Below are 16367 nucleotides of genomic sequence, written 5' to 3' on the forward strand. Positions count from 1 at the left end.
AAAAATCCACCCAACAAAACCAACAATTATGTCATTTTCCCACAAATATAACAGTATTCAGGCACCAAGAATAATCCCTAAATACTGTTAAACAACCCTTTTGTGTTCAATTTTTATCTTTCAAATATTATAGCCCCTTGATTCAATATTTCTCCAGAGAGAAATTAGCCCACTTACATGCACATTAGCAAACTGCGTCATCTGGCTGTCTGGCTGGTGAGAGAAAAAATGAGCAGTGCCAAAGACTTGTTTTATACGGAAAAAAAAACATGCAGCGCAGTCTGCACAGCAGTGAGTGACCTTATCTCAATAAAATACCAAAAGGTCACAGTGCAACAAACCACTCTCATCTGTTCATGTGTGTGTGCCGCTTTAGTGCTGGGTGCTTATGTGTGTGGGCTTTAGTATGCATTACACCTGAAGATATGCGTTTCAGCCTGTGAATCTGTAGGTGTGGATGTTTTATACTGTAAATACCAATAGGCCATGAGGGGAGCCATACCTATTATTCTACTGAACATCTGATAGCACAGGACAGAACACAATCATGTAAGGATGTATTTTTAAAGCCATGATATTTGGGAATTTCTCTCTTTTTCTTGGTTCAACTAACAATTGACTGGATTTCTTTTCCTGACGTAAACATTCCTCACGATTTTCTCTGAACTTCTATAGGGACGTGGTGAGGTTAAGAGGAGACGTCGACGCACGCATGTACACCTCTTTAATTATCTCAATTCCTTTGCTTATGTTGAGGTTACATTCCAACAGAGCTGTGTCTGGAAAGGGAAGCGTGTTCTTCAGCATCCGTGCCCTGACTTCTAAACTTTTGCCACCTGTCTAAACAGAAGTGGACGAAGCACAACATCTTTGCCTCTTCTTCTTTCGTGTGTCGATCAAAAACAGGAGGGAGAACGCCATGACGGAAGTTCTTGTTTCAACATTAGAATGTTGTAGGTATGCATTAAATTTACAGATGATCAGAACACCCAACCCTGATTCTGCATTTTGTTTTAGCAATATCCATTTTAATGTATCGACATTCTCTAAATATCTGTCAGTATATAGTAGAGTAGTATTCATTGTTAGTCCACCACTGCAGCATTGGACTTCAATTACTTTTTTAAGTCTTCACTCAGACATACAATAGTTGGTCCATGAACCAACAATTAAACCTAAAACTAAGATAAAATAAAAAAGAAATATACAGACAGTGTAGGATAATTTAGACTGGAGATCTAGGACATGTTAAAAAAAAAAAGGAGGGATGTCAAAATTTCACACTCACGTTCTTATACTTGTAAAACAAAACTCCTTCTGCCTGGAAGACATCCAGGTGCAGCTCAATAAGCCTGCAAAAGACTCCAGTAACATGTGTCAGCCAGTTAATACATGCGCTGATGGCATGTAGCATGATGCTACAAGTGATTCACAAGACACAACACAATTAATGTAAAGTACTTGGCAGCCATCTTGGTAATGCTGCAAGCTCATAAGCTTTGCGATAATGTGACCTGTACTCATATGGATATAAACGGGGAGGAAGCCATGTATGACATTTCAGTGGTCATCAGGAAAGCAACAGTCAGTCAAATATGACAAAAATCAAAACCTTTGGTGGCTGGTGTTTTTCCCCGCAGGTTACACTTCGACTACGCATGCGCTATAGGTTTCACAACCCCAACTTTGTTTTTTACTAAATTCAGAGTGCTGTAACATGACCAACATCTCAGGTTGATCCCAGCAGAACACTTGAATAATTTACGTTATGGATACAGTAAGGGATGACTGTGCTTTTTGTCAGATCAAGATTTCTACCCAGGAGTCTTTGAGTCTTTGTTTTCACTGATTGATTTTAGCTCGACCGTTTGCCCTTCATTTTGCTGTATATGTTAAACAACGTGGGCTTGTTTGGCTGCACTGAAAATGGTAGCTGCTCCTCTTTTGTATTTGCATTTCAAAAAAGTAGTCGGAAAGATTTGTTCTACTTGTTGATGTCTGAGTAACAAACGAACCAGTTTTGACATCTTGTAAGGTAAGGTAAGGTAAGGTAACTTTATTTGTACCCAAGGGTAGACTTGTAGACTACAACATTAATGGGAAGATAACATAGAAACCCATGAAATCCCTCCCTCTTAACCCTTTGCTCTCTCTCACTCTCTGTACATCTTGCCTCCTCCCCCATCACCACAAGCAAACACACCCTATTGGATTGTGTATCAGGGGCTCTGTTGTGGATTATGTTGTACTGTGGATTATGGGATTAACATACATACACAATTAGACAATGACCACTGTGCACCACCAGAAAAAAAGCACAAAAACAGGGGCATCCAACTGAGAAACAAGGATGTCAACATGCCAAGAATCACTTTAATCATATAACTATCCCCAATGTGATTTACACAGCTTGACAGGATTAAATAATGTAAAGATGAAACAAATTCAGGTATACTGTAGAGGATACATTTGAATATTTTCACCAACCACAAATGGTCCATGTTTCATTATGAACAGAGAGGCTGGGACTTTATGAAACATTTAATAGGTACTTTAAGTAATAGAGTATTGGAAATGAACAGGATCCAAGGATGTTGCCAGGTCATTTAAATAATTTATGCTAGTAGAGATTTCTCTGTTGAATTGTGGTTGAAGAGTCACTTGCTTCATCACTTCCTGCTGCATCACTGTCTCCAGCAAGCCTCAAGACTGCTGTGTGTTGGCTGAATAATTGCTCTCCTATGGAGAGAGTGATGCCACATACTGCTTATCATGTGTTGTTGGCTTCAGACAACAGAGATTTAAAGCTCTGGTGTGAACGCTGGCCATTTTTAAACCAAGGCATTTTTTAGACCAACGAATGTGTTTTCCTACTTCTCTTCTGGCACGGCTTTGCATTAAAATAGAAGATTTACTGTTTTTTAAAAAAAAAGTCCACCGTGCTCATTCATTGAAGTTTTCCTAGCATTGTGCGTTTTTAAAAATATTTGTTGTTGGCGAGTTTAAGTGGTTTATAGGAAAGTCAAGAAGTTTTATTTCTATACATGAAATCACAGTAAGCTTTGGAAGACGTCCGTGCTAGCTGAACCAAAATAAAGTTATACTTGCAGCTCAAGATGGTCAGTCACTTAAAGTATGTAACATTTTGCAGTACAGACCTCCATGCTGTGTTGGAGGTAGTTACCTCCAAGAGTTACAGCTATTAAGTATGTATCTAAAAATTACGTAGGTCTGCAAGATTCAAATATGCCAGTGCTTATCCTGCTGGTGTGGTATTGCTGCACCTCTCTATAAGGACTTCTACCTTGTGCCAGTGAAGTCTTAATATCATGACCAGTGTGCCTATGTATTTATGTGTGCAGATCACAATCTTCAATTACAAACAGTTTTAAGATAGGATGAGAACACTTTTTATTTATTGTAAGGAATGTCCTGGAGGTAATTTAAGAATCACTGGTCCATCAACCAACTTTTAAAGCTAAAAGAGAAATAAGTTAAAAAATAAATACACTAGATTTCCATTAAGTCCCCATTTGTTATTTCCTAAATGTCTCCTGATGATATACATGGATTTATTATCTTTTATTAAACTTTAGAAATCATGACTTATTAAAAAAAAGGGTGAGATGTCCCATTTCCAGTACTAGTACAGGTATTGGCTGATACAGATTACACAGACTTGTAAATCTAAACTCTTTATACTACCGTAGCCAATACCAGTTTACTGCAACATGACATTAACCTCTTTTGGCTGTGCAGGAAGGCAGTAGGTGGCAGAAATGCACCTTCAAGCCAATTTACCAACCGTCAATAAACCCAGTGGGGAGGAAGATTGGCTTTGAAAGGCAGGTTAGCTGGTTGTTAACAAGAGTTTCTTTGGTTCAGAGAAGTATTGCTGCTGCGGTGGCAGTCAGCCTTATGATAGTTGGACATTTTAAAGAGTCTGCCTTTGACTACATCAGGCTGGAAGACATTCAGGTGAAGCTCAGTGAGTTTATAAAAAAGACTCCAGGAAGATATGACGATCGGTTGGAACAGCTTGTAGTACATGATGATGATGAAGCTCAAACTGAGCATCTGACTGGGGATGAAAGACGATTTAAGGGACTTTGAATGTGGCATGGTTGTGGGTGTCAGATGGTCTGGTCTGAGTATTTCAGAAACTGCTGATGTACTGGGATTTCCGCACACAACCATTTCCAGGGTTTAAAGAGAATGGTCTGAAAAACAGAAAACATCCAGTGAGCAGCCAAAAAGACGATGGGCTACAGCAGCAGAAGACCACACCGAGCGGCACTCCTGTCAGCTAAGAACAGGAAACGGAGTCCTCAAAAGGCCTCAATAGTCACCAGATCTCAGTTCAACAGAACAACTTTGGGATGTGGTGGAGGAGGAAATTTGTATCGTGGATGTGCTGCCAACAAGTCTGTCAATAGGGACCAAACTCTCTAAGGACTGTTTCCAGCAACTTGTTGAATCTATGCCATGAAGATTTAAGACAGTTCTGAAGACTAAAGAGGGACCAACCAGTACTAGCAATGTGTATCTAAAATAAGTCGACTAAGGAGTGTATACCCCTATGCATGTACTTGTATTGGTACTTGTTGTGTACCCCACTTGAATGGGTAATGGTAATGAACAGGCAAAGTTACCAAACTGAGTGAATAGTGTCAGTTACACAGCATTATTTATCAGAGGATTAGCCAACCTCAGCTACTTGTCATACCTGAGCTGAAGTGAATTCAGCTGTGTAAAGGTGAGTTTCACTTCTTTTTCATTTGTAAGAGGATTGTGCCTTTTCTTTATTTAAATTTACACCACATCAGTTTAAAGAGATTATGTGACGTCTAAGCTTGAGGTAGACCGACTCTTAATTCCTGTCATTCCTTCCCCTACCCTCACACACAGCAGGCATGAACACTGTGTATTTAAACCCTCCACATTGTAGCTCCGCAGTGTAGTTACCACACTGTGATATCAAATAAGCGGATGCAGGGTGCACTTTCAATTTTCACGTATTTTAAATATGTAATTTTTTTTTAGGGGGAAAAAAACACTTGATGAAATCACATCATCTTTTTGACGATGTGAGGTGTGAGGTAAACATCCCCCTGCTCGGTCTCTCACTCCCACGCACACACCAACACTCTTTGTCTCTCACAGACAGCCCAGTGATCCACAAAACATTGTGACAGTCTGGTTCCACTCATGCTGCTAGCTCCCTCTCCCTCTAAGACACGCACAGAGCAATTAGTGTAGCTACTTGACAGTGGGATTTAGAAAGTCTCTGTTATCCATTATGTACAGTGGTAACCTTTGGGGCTGACGTGAAACCAACACAAGTGCCAAATACTGCAGTTCCTCAAATGGCCACTTGACTGTGGCTCAAAAACAATTAGTCCTCAAAGAATATCCATCTTCACAGCCTGGCACAAAAATAATTTTGGCCTCTGAAGCTAGTTTCCTCATTTATGACATCTGTACAAGGTGTCAAATTAAACTAGTTTTTAAAAACGATATCAAGGCTTGTGATGCATAGCTAGGGGCGTGGCCACGTTGAGTGACAGGTGGGTGACCTCGCAGGTCACTAACTCCATCAGCTTCACCTTTTGGCCTATTTTTGAACGAACTGCTCTTCAGGAATGTGTGACGTCATAGAGGGTTTGTCCATCTTCATATACAGTCAGTGTTTTTTTTGTATTTCATGTATTTCATTTCATATGGAGGCTTTGCTAAATATCTCACAAGCCATTTCTAGATTTTATGAGATACTAATAACACAACAAGTTGGCATAACAATCTTTTGTCTGTTGGCTTATAGTTGTGAGCATCAGAGGGCTGCTTAGAATATAACCACGTCAGCTACACTAGCTAGTAGTTCAAAGCAGAGATTCTCAGCATGGGCATTTTTGGGGCACGTACACTGATCAGTTCAAAAGAAATATGACAGATTCAAACTGCTCCCGCATAACTGACCCTGAAAAAGCAAAGATTTTGCCTCCAATCTAACTGCAGCATATATATTATTTATACTGATTTCTCAATTTTTTTTTTTTTTTAGTTAGACCAAAGATTCAGTGTGTTTTAAAAGCAATTTAAATAAACGCAAACAATGATTTGTTTTATATTTCTTTCAAACAAAGGCGATTAGGAAAATGACATGTAGGATCATAATTCTTACTAATTGAGCATTTTTTCTATTTATTTAAAAGGCGTAGACTAGGTCATCAGGACTTAAGCCAACACATAAACATAAGAGAGAATACATCTACGCATCAGTCTGTACCAAAAAGTGATTCATTTTTTCCCTGTTTTACTGCTACATCTCAAGTAATTCACATTCAAATACATATACACAAGTTCTGCTCATAAAAACTGCTTTTAAAGCAGAACTGAAGCAACAGAAAGCCCTTCAGCTCTACTTTCTTTCTGTGGACATTAGAGCTTCTATTCTACAAGGCTGCCACATTTTCAAAGGACTGGCAGGGTGGTAACGTGTCTAAAATGGAAACGAGCTCTCAAGTATCCCCCTGGTGTTTGATTAGGGCAGTTTGCCTTGACTTATACTCAAATAGACTCCAAATCACACCAAAAACACTGTCAACTTGTTCAAATAAAGAACCACTGAACCATTTCCAAATGATCAACAACAGCTCTAAAGAAGCTTCAATAAAAGAGATTAAAAAAATATATATATATATATAATTAAAGTTTTTGGTCAAAGAAGACATAACTGTATTATAGGTTAAATATTATTTATTTTTCAGATCAACTGTAGAAACCAACTCATGTAGTCTGTAAGTGAGACGAGAGCGCCCTCTGGTGGCTCAGTAGTGCACCAAGCTCCTAGGTGCAGTACTGAGTCTGGGTCCTAGGAGAACAACCGCATACACTAATAAAGTGTGTGTGAGCGTGAACTCACCGAGTTGTAGTGAAGTCTCAGTGTGGTAATATCCATCTTGTTGCTTCTTTTTCAACATAGAACACAGATCTATGCGCTCCACCGTCTGGTCTCCAAAGAATCTGAGTGTTGAAAACAGACATTGGCTGTGAGAAAGTGTAGAGTCAGTGCAGAGAGCACTGGAGACAGATCAATTTTAAGAAACTAATGGGTCATAAATCTTTAAATATTTGGTTGGGTTAGAAGGGGACTTTTCAGAGCAGCATTATTTTCTTTTTAAGATGAAATAAGATGTAACATTGTAAATTTATAATGTGTATGCAAGTATTATTAACTATATGTAAATACCTACTTGTTCGTATAGTTTGAGTAAAGGCCTGGATCCACACGCTTTATACCCTACAGAGACAAAGGGGAAAATTTTGTTTATGTCATGTCAGTTTTTATGAGACACACACACATTCACACACACAGAGACTGGAAGAAGACAAGCATGGCGGCCTCCAGGCGCCAGGCAGGATAAGGTGCCATCAATTGTTAGAGGGACAAAGATGGATGCTGGCCTTCCTCTTCCTCTGCCCTCCTGACCAGTGCTCATCTCTGATTATCTTTCTCTCTTCTCCCTCTTATTTATATCTTTATCCAAGTCATACATCATTTTTTTACTGTCCTCTGCTCATTTAATGTGCTCTTCACGTAGGTAATCTCCCCCTTTATAATGCCAACGACGTTATCAGTGGTTGGCTCTTAGCCCGAAATCATAAATATAAAGTATTACTACAGAAAGTGAGCTATTCCCACAAGTAGTTGTAGCTGGCATTGGACTGATGGCATATTTTAAAGCATTTGTAAAGCAAGCTAATTGGGAGAACATATGGAAACAATTAAACTGTAACAATGTTGGTATGACAATAAGCGATAAAAGTTCAAATGTAACCTGACAGGCAACTTTAACAACTTTATGTTTTGAATTTATTTACAGAAATTGGTGAACATGCATAAACTAAGAAAGCCGGTTTCACTTAGAATTCCCTGACATGCCTGTTAGGGAGGAATTTGTGGTGATGCCGATGAAGAAGAAGTAGTACCAGAGTCCTGTATGTCTTATGCTGAAGGAGTTTATTTAGGCTCGATCGAGGAGAACAGAAGATTCGTCATCACAACATAAGTGCATGAGTCCACCTCAATTCTAAGGGTCAAACAGTAAAGCTCAGATTCTTAGACTAGAAAGATGGGCCGAGGCAGCAAAGGGGAGATGTGTTAACATCCAATTGGCTATAGTACATAAACATGAAGATAAGGATTCACACCAGCTAGGAAATACAAAGTGTCCTCCAGTGACGGAGGGCGTTATCATCTAACTCTACAGCTGTGCCTGTAGACAGCCAGAGAGTGAGATTGAAGATGCCAAAGAGGGACCATGGCCTTGGCATGTTCCTCGAAGAGAAAATAGGGCAGATAACTGACCCCAGCAGTAATCTAACATTAACTACACAAACTATCTATAGAGAAGTGAAATTATTCTCTAACGGTGCCTATGAAGGAAACAGCCTTATACTTTAATCACACTGCCAATTAAACAAGGCTGACATCTAACAAAGAGAAAGGAGCAACAGAGACCTTGTTTACTTTTGGTTTTGAGATATATCTTTAAGAATAATTGGAACACAAGTGGACAACATTGAAAACAAATGCAAAACTTGGTGTAAATGTCCTTATGCGTCCTCCACAAGGAAGTTTTTTCAAGTGCTTCTTGAGATAGCATGCCAACCCTACAAAATTAGGGCAAAGAAACACTAGAGTGGAGCATTCATGTATTTTGCAATAGTTTGTAGCTTGTACATATAAGCTAGATCTAGTTCCAATTCTTTTTTAATTAGCTTGTGCCAACAAAGCTTATCTGGTGGTAAGAAACATAACAGAGACAGGTGTGATGGTGTGATGTGTCTTGGTTGTCCACTTGTGTTCTGATCCCTGAAAAGCATTTTAGTTCCAACAGTAAACAGGGTCTAAGACGTCCTGAATTGAACTGTGGCAACCTGCAAAGTACAGTAAAAAACTGTGTATAAGCACTCCCATAAACATTTTATTGATTTGAAATGGAAAAGGATGATGACACTGTTATGTTAGTTTGATGTATATCCGTTAACAGCAATATGTTAGACGTTAAGTGATAAATGAAAAATATTCATGGCATTATTTTTGAAAGCATCCTGAATTTAAATGGCTAAATCCAATAATACTGAAAGCTGCACTGGTTATAATGTCTTGTTAATTTGATACCGGCTATCACATATCACATTCGATTACCTAACACTTCCCAGAATGTGTGTGTACCTGTGATCGTAGCTTTGAAGCTCTGGACAGCTTCATAATGGTGAGGTGAGGTTCAAACCCACGACAGTCTCCTTGCAGAAGACCCTGCTCCTCAAAACGGCTCCGCAGCAACTCTGCAGCACACATATGCAAACACTATTAGTTTTACTTTAACACAGCACAGCATATGGTATGACCCAGCCTTAGGGACATCTTGAAAGTCCACCTTCATAAAAATAAATATGTTATTGACCAGACAAAAAAAAGAAGGGTGTCAGTTAACGTAATGCATAATTTAACTATATATAGAGCACATAATGTGGATGAGATATATACTCTACGTGCCCATCCCTGTTTTCTCCACAGCACCATCTTGACTCCCATTTATAGACTTTGTAAAAAGCCATAACAGACGACATAAATAGTGCAGGCGCAGATGGCTGAGAATATGTGTCAGATGATGGTTTATTCTGTTGCTCATTTAACTACTCAGATCAAGGCCCTCCCCCAAAAAAACAAATAAATAAGGGTGTAAACATACAGACAACCTGCAAGGACAGATATACACAGGCAATGACATACACATCAACGGATGAGGTTTAGAGGGAAGCTAGAGAGGTATTTTTAGAAGAGGAACTCTACAGGGAGAGAAAGGTTAGTGTTTAATCAATAACAGTGGTGGAGAGTACAGACAAGATGACAAGAGAGTCTGACTTCCTGCTTTGGCCTTCCTTTGCTTGGTTCACTCTCTATCTGGGCTTTTTTTTTATTTGTAATCTTTTGATGCTGCCTCATAATTCTTCATGCCAGAAATATAAATAAAACTGCAGAAATATCAGACTCTGTGATATTTACTCTTGTTAAAAAGGTACAAATGGTCCTCTTGCATGGCCTTACACTGACCTCCACATGAAGTCCCAACACCAGAATACTGTTTGTGTCACTAATACTATGCAAACCTTTAAATCTGATTACTCCATGGGCTTTACCATGTATGTATTCTCAACTGTAATTCCTTTCAAAACATAATAATAGTAATACTTGGGATTATTTGAACAGTAGTTTATGAACTAAATACACTGGAGCAATGCTCATGCAATGTTTTACATGGCAAGGAGTCGAAATTATCTGATAACACAAGAAAGTTTACTTATTAAACATTTGTTAATCTTTCAAGAATTAAAGTTTCTAAATGCAGGTACCACTTGACATCTTATTTGCTAGTTTGAAATGTACATATGCACTACTGTGACTTTTTTCTTATCTGAAAATCTGCATGCAGTGTCTGAAATCCTTTTAAACATTGCAAATGGACAGGACATTGAGAAAAATAAACTTCCTTCGAAATGTGATAGCAGATGCAATTATGTAGAACTCGTAGCTTTCTTTCTCTCAAAAAGATTAATTCGTTGCATTGCCCATTTATATCAGCCCCTGAGATAAAATTCCTTTTGGGATTTGTCTCCGTTTGGCCCTCACTAAAATGCCTAATGTAGCATTAGCTTGGATCTGAGCAGTTAATGCACTGGATGAACAGCCAGGAAATGCAGCACACACTTTCATATATACTTATAAAGACCAGCATCTCTCACTAGCATCCTGTGGATCATATGCACATCAATAATTAAAAAAAAAAAATTCCTGTACTAAGAGTGTACACAAATGCATCCGTGTCTTTTTAGAAATGACTGCATGTTTCCCATTCAGCTGATATGTTAGAGTGGAGAGCGTTAAGTATCTCTGAGCTTATTTACTGTGTATGTGTTGGTGTCGCAGAAGCGATGGAATCCTCTTAGAAATGTTGGCTTAATGTTGCTGCTGGAAGGAACAACACAAAAAAGAAATACACGCAAATGCCTCTCAATACGCCCCCACACGTGTACGCTGACGTAAAAACAAATCTTTTGCACAGAGACATTAACACACAAGTGAGAATAAAACAGAAAAAGAAAGGGAAAGAGAAAAGAGCATAAATCCACATCAGATCCTCTGATTTTAGAAGACATTTGGGTCACACTAGAACAAATCAGTGCAGGTGGTTGACTATTAAATAACTACAGATTATATACATGTACGTTTTTGAAGTGTAGAACTTTTAAGCAGATGCTAAACCTGCAACACTTACTGCCTAATTGTTGCTGCTCCTCAGGTCACTCTTGGCTTAGATTAAACATGACTTTTGATTGACAGAGTGTTAGCCTAGTCAATTTATGAATGACACCCACAACAATTATATACAGCAAAGCCCTCAAGACCAAGGCCACTTTAGAGTGGAAATGTAGTGTCTTAAGAAAGACAAAAACCCCTCCAATCAGCTGCAGGGCTCCACAGCTGGCTCCAATCTCAGACATCCCTCCAGAGGGCACAACAAACCATGCATTGTATCACAATAACATTTAAATAATGCAGCTCATCCTCTAGTAAAGTACAGTACCAAATGCAACTGTAACAAATATTTACACCATAGTGACAGATTTACAGAATGGCTGAAGACATGAAATGAAACGTGACCAAGACAGTGAAGAGCTGAACATTTATCACTGACCTGCCAGGCTGTCCAGTGTGTGTCTGTGTTGTCCAGTGGCCAGTGCAACAAACACCACCTCCTTCCTGAAATGACTGATCCCTGAGAAGGGCAGGACCAGATCCCGCCCACCCAGCAACTCAGCCAGTGATGGCTCGGCCTGAGAGAGCATGGTTGCCGCCCTAGAAGGAAATATACACATCAATATGCACACACATATACGCACACAACCAATTCATGACTTAATCCTCTCTCTCCATTCCTGCCACATTACATAATGAGAGAATCTAGTGATTACTAATGACACAATCTTCATCTTGATGTGTCATCACATAACATGGCCCCCATCTCTAGATCTCTGAGTTTGACCATGAAAATCCAGGTGCACTTCTTATTTCCAACACTTTCTATTGAAATGTATCATTGGATCATTTGAGTTTGAACTATTAAGTTTTCAATGAGTACTGAATGTTGAAAGTTTTTCTAAAAGAACATCTCATGCAAACAACTCAATCTGAACACACTGTCCCAATGTAAACCTTTGATAATCCATTCAATAGGAAAACATGAGCGCCGGATAACAAGGTGAACACTCCATCTGGTTGTTTCTCTCTGATTGTTTGCCCCATGAGGGGTTACACATCAGGCAATGTGATCAGTTTCTGACAGGGACAGAAAGGTAGTGGTAACAAAGCACGTGTCTGAAAAGAAGAATGAAAACATGGGTCTGTCCTGGTCCTTCACAGTCATCTTATTCTGCTGAATTAATTCAGTGTTGTCAGAGGAAAAACTTCATATGTCAAAAACATTTATATGCTGACTGATGTGACCACAAACACTGATCAGGCATAACATTATGACCACCTTCCTAATATTGTGTAGGTCTCTCTTGTGCCTCCAAATCAGTTGTGACTCATCAGAGAATGGACATGGGCCTTCTGAGGGTGTCCTGTGGTGTCTGGCAACAGAATGTTGTTAGTGGGGGCCTTTGGGTCCTATGGGTTGATGGGAGGGGCCTCTGTGGATCATCCCACAGATGCTTGATCAGTTTGGGATCTAGAGAATTTGGAGGCCAGGTCAACACCTTGTGTCTGTGTCAGGCTGCATCCTGCTTGGGATGGCTGCTGCCATCAAGGAGTGTCCTTGCTATCGGGTGGGGGTGCCTGGTCTGGTCTAGGTGGGTGCTACATGTCTAGGTAACATCCACATGAATGCCAGGTCCAAAACTTTCCCAGCAGAACATTGGATTGTCACAAGATGGTCAATGTTATTCACTCCTCCTGTCAGTGGTTTTAATGTTGTGGCTGACAGTTGTATGTCTCTTATTGGATCATTTTATTAAGGGTCCATGTAAAGTGTTAACGTATAATTTCCCTTTAGAATGATTTCAGACATTGTTAGCACTGTTGTGCAAAACAATTGGATAATTAACTCAAGCAGGCCAGTGTATGTGTGTTCAGTATGTAAAAACTAATTGAAAGGCTAATTAGAACTAAGTTTACGCCACAAAATGTCTTACATAATCATTTCAAATGAAATTAAATTAACAGAGAAGAGCATGTTCATTATTATTTATGTGTTTAAATATGGAACTCTCTGTTCTCTTTTAATTCGCATGCTGTTTACAATTAGAATAATAGTGTGCTCCAGCTCTTCTTAATTCTACGGATCTATTTTTCCCGGAAGTACTGAGAGGAAGAGATAAAACAGAAGCTGTATCTGGTGAGACATGCGGGTAATTAATCACTATACAACCCTGCATCCTTGAGTTCAAGCAGAAACTTTAGTCTGAACATTTCCTACTGCAGCAAGCCTGCAAAACTTGTTTGGTTATCTGTCTGATGTTGTGATAAGGCTCAGCCTCACTGAGGCCAAATGGGATTCCATGAGAAAAAATATGATTATGACACTAAACTAATTTGAGGGTACTCTGTTTGATTGAAGCATTTTAGAATTATTGTGGGGGAGAAAAACAAGGAAAGTTGAGAAACTGGGGCGAAGGAGATTTTATTATATTCTATCCTAAATTACATGGCACACATGAGACACAATAACTGCTCACTGTGGAAACACAATGAAGTGCACTGGCCTGTGTTTGTGTGTGAATGTAAGTCAAAGAGCTGATCAGTATTCATGTGCATGGTTGAACGAGTTGGACAGGAACAAATCAATATTTATATTATTTTCTTGTGCCAGCAAATTTATTGATACACAACCACAAATACTTGAAATTGTGTTTGAACCTTTAACCCTCCACTCCTATAATTGGAGGACATGTTTGGTACACTCAGTTTCATCTCAGCCTGTCAGTATGAGGTGCCTTCACTTTTACAGTCACTACAGATAATGTGGTATAATGTATATCTTCTATCTGTTAATATGTTCTCTGTCAGACAACCAGCTGTGCTGTATAGCCACTGATATAATAGGCAAAATACCGTCAGTATAACGTCGATCAGCCATAACATTATGGACTACCTTGTCACGATCACTGGTGAAGTGAATAACACTGATTGTCATTATCATGACAGCTATCACTGTGTGGGATACATTAGGTGGGCAGTAAGAGAATATTTTGTCCTCGAGGTTGATGTCAGAAGCAGAAAAAACGGGAGTGGAAGGATGTGAGCTACTTGGACAAGCTAAAGTTTGATGGCTAGAAGACTTAGGAGAGCATCTCCTAAACTGCATTTCTTGTGGGGTGTTTGTGTGCTACAGTGGTCAGTCAAAAGTAGTCCAAGGAAGGAAAAGCAGTGAACCAGTGACAAGGCCATTGGCACAAGGCTCACTGAGGCATGTGGCTAGCAAAGTATGGCTCACGTGACGCAATCCAACGGACTGCTGAGAAAATTAACGCTGGTTCTGATAGAAAGGTGTCAGAACACAGAGTGCATGGCAGTTTGTTTTGTGTGTAACCACAGACCTGTCAGGCCTGCCCACACTCATCCCTCTCTACAGCTGAAAGCCCCTACAATGAAAATCTGAACATCAGAACTGGACCATGGAGCAATGGAAGAAGACGGCCTGATCCGATGAATCGCATTTTCTTTTACATGATAGGGATGGACATCATTTATCTGAGTTGTTGTTTTTTTTTACCGAACTCTTTGGATGAAGTTGACGCTGCTTCTGCATCCTTGCGCATTTTCTGGCTTTCTTCATATTCTGGTGTGTGCTTGTGTTTGAGGTGGTGGAACAAATTAGTGGTGTTACTGTCCTTTTTATGCACTATTTGTTTGCAAACCTTGCATGTTGTAATTTGCTGCTCCGCATCAGACTTTTTAACCCCTTCATGCCTAGTGTCGCGAATTCGCGATGCACTGTTTCCGTTCAGACTGCAGCCGAAATAACGCATGTAATACTCCAATGTCGGTTTGTGCACATTCAAAAAATTCCTAGGAACCTTTTGCAAGCACTAGTTCTCGTAGGACCGGCCGGAGTGGTAAGCAAAAATACAAATATTTAATTTCTTTATATAGTTGAAAAATCAATTCAGGCGTTAAGTGGTTAAAACCAAACCAGTTCCAGATAATGGAGGTGGAGCCTCGCTTAGGAACAGCTCCTCGCTGCCCGGCGCATCTGCTCCGCCTTCCGCCATTGTCAATTTGTCAATATTCCATACGTGTTGGGCTGCGAGTGTGTCGCGCACATATATATGTCATCAATGGGAATTTATCGTTTTTATCGCGGGATGACATATTCTTACCGTGGGGAATGTTTTTGACGATATATCGTAAACGATAAAATATCGCACATCCCTAGTGTCTATGTGTCATTTATCATGAGGACATACTGTATGGCACCAGGACTCCCTCCTTACTGCTGCCATAAGGGGGTGCTTATTCTCCAACAATGCTGAGGTGGTGGTGTGTACCAAAGTCAATTCCATAAATGCCAGGATCCAGGTTTCCATGAAGATCATGATATCGTAATGAGATCATCAGTATTGTTCACTTCACTGGTTGGTAGTTTAAATGTCGTGGCTGATCATTGTAGTATCGACTACTGACGGCTAGCATGTGATTTTCAGGCTTGAGGAGAAAAGGGCTGGTGAACTTGATAACATTAACAACAGTTGTCTTCTATTTACCGTCACTACAAAGAGACTCATTAATGTTGTTAGTAACACCTGTGCTTGTGCAACTATGACAAGGTCAAAATGTCAGCTGTGAGGAAGACTTATTGTTTCACTTCTATGTGTATTATATAACACTTTAAACCAATTATCAATTCAAAGCTTTTGCTGCCTTCATATGGAACTAGTGAGATTGTGGTTACGAGATGGAAATTCCAGTGCACTGAATGCTTGATGTTCAAGTGGTAATATCAGCCGTAAGGCGAGAGAACGTAGCTGCTGGGGAACTGTTAACATCTCAAGAAGCTACAGAGGCTAACAGTTTAACAAGCTAATGCAATGGATGAAATGTAAAGCTATAATGAAAGGATGAGGCTGTTGGGAAGGTGAACTTTCATCCTCACATATATTAAGAAACCACTACACAATTAAAATCTCTGAGTTTTTCATGCTGTGTATTTCTTCTGCAGATTCAGTTTAATTAACTGAAGAATGACATTCGTGACATTTTGGGTTGTGGTGCTATGAATGAATACCATAGAGCCTCTATG

General features: G+C 39.6%; 1 protein-coding gene across 4 annotated transcripts in view; it reads right to left on the reverse strand.

Moving 5' to 3' along the window:
• The window catches only part of akap7 (A-kinase anchoring protein 7), a 55285-nt gene that overhangs the window by 34996 nt on the left and 3922 nt on the right, over positions 1-16367 (reverse strand). For 3 of the 4 annotated variants that reach the window (XM_084559686.1, XM_084559687.1, XM_084559685.1), the window contains exons 6-9: positions 11763-11923; positions 9239-9351; positions 7254-7300; positions 6923-7023 (exon numbers count right to left, since the gene is read on the reverse strand). In XM_084559686.1, the coding sequence (XP_084415812.1) occupies positions 6923-7023; positions 7254-7300; positions 9239-9351; positions 11763-11923 (422 nt within the window). Of the gene's footprint in view, positions 1-1986; positions 4221-6922; positions 7024-7253; positions 7301-9238; positions 9352-11762; positions 11924-16367 lie in introns of those variants that run through there. The other variant, XM_084559688.1, reaches the window with a different exon arrangement.

This window comes from Chelon labrosus, assembly GCF_963514085.1.
Source record: "Chelon labrosus genome assembly, chromosome: 14".
NCBI classification, from domain to species: Eukaryota; Metazoa; Chordata; class Actinopteri; order Mugiliformes; family Mugilidae; genus Chelon; species Chelon labrosus.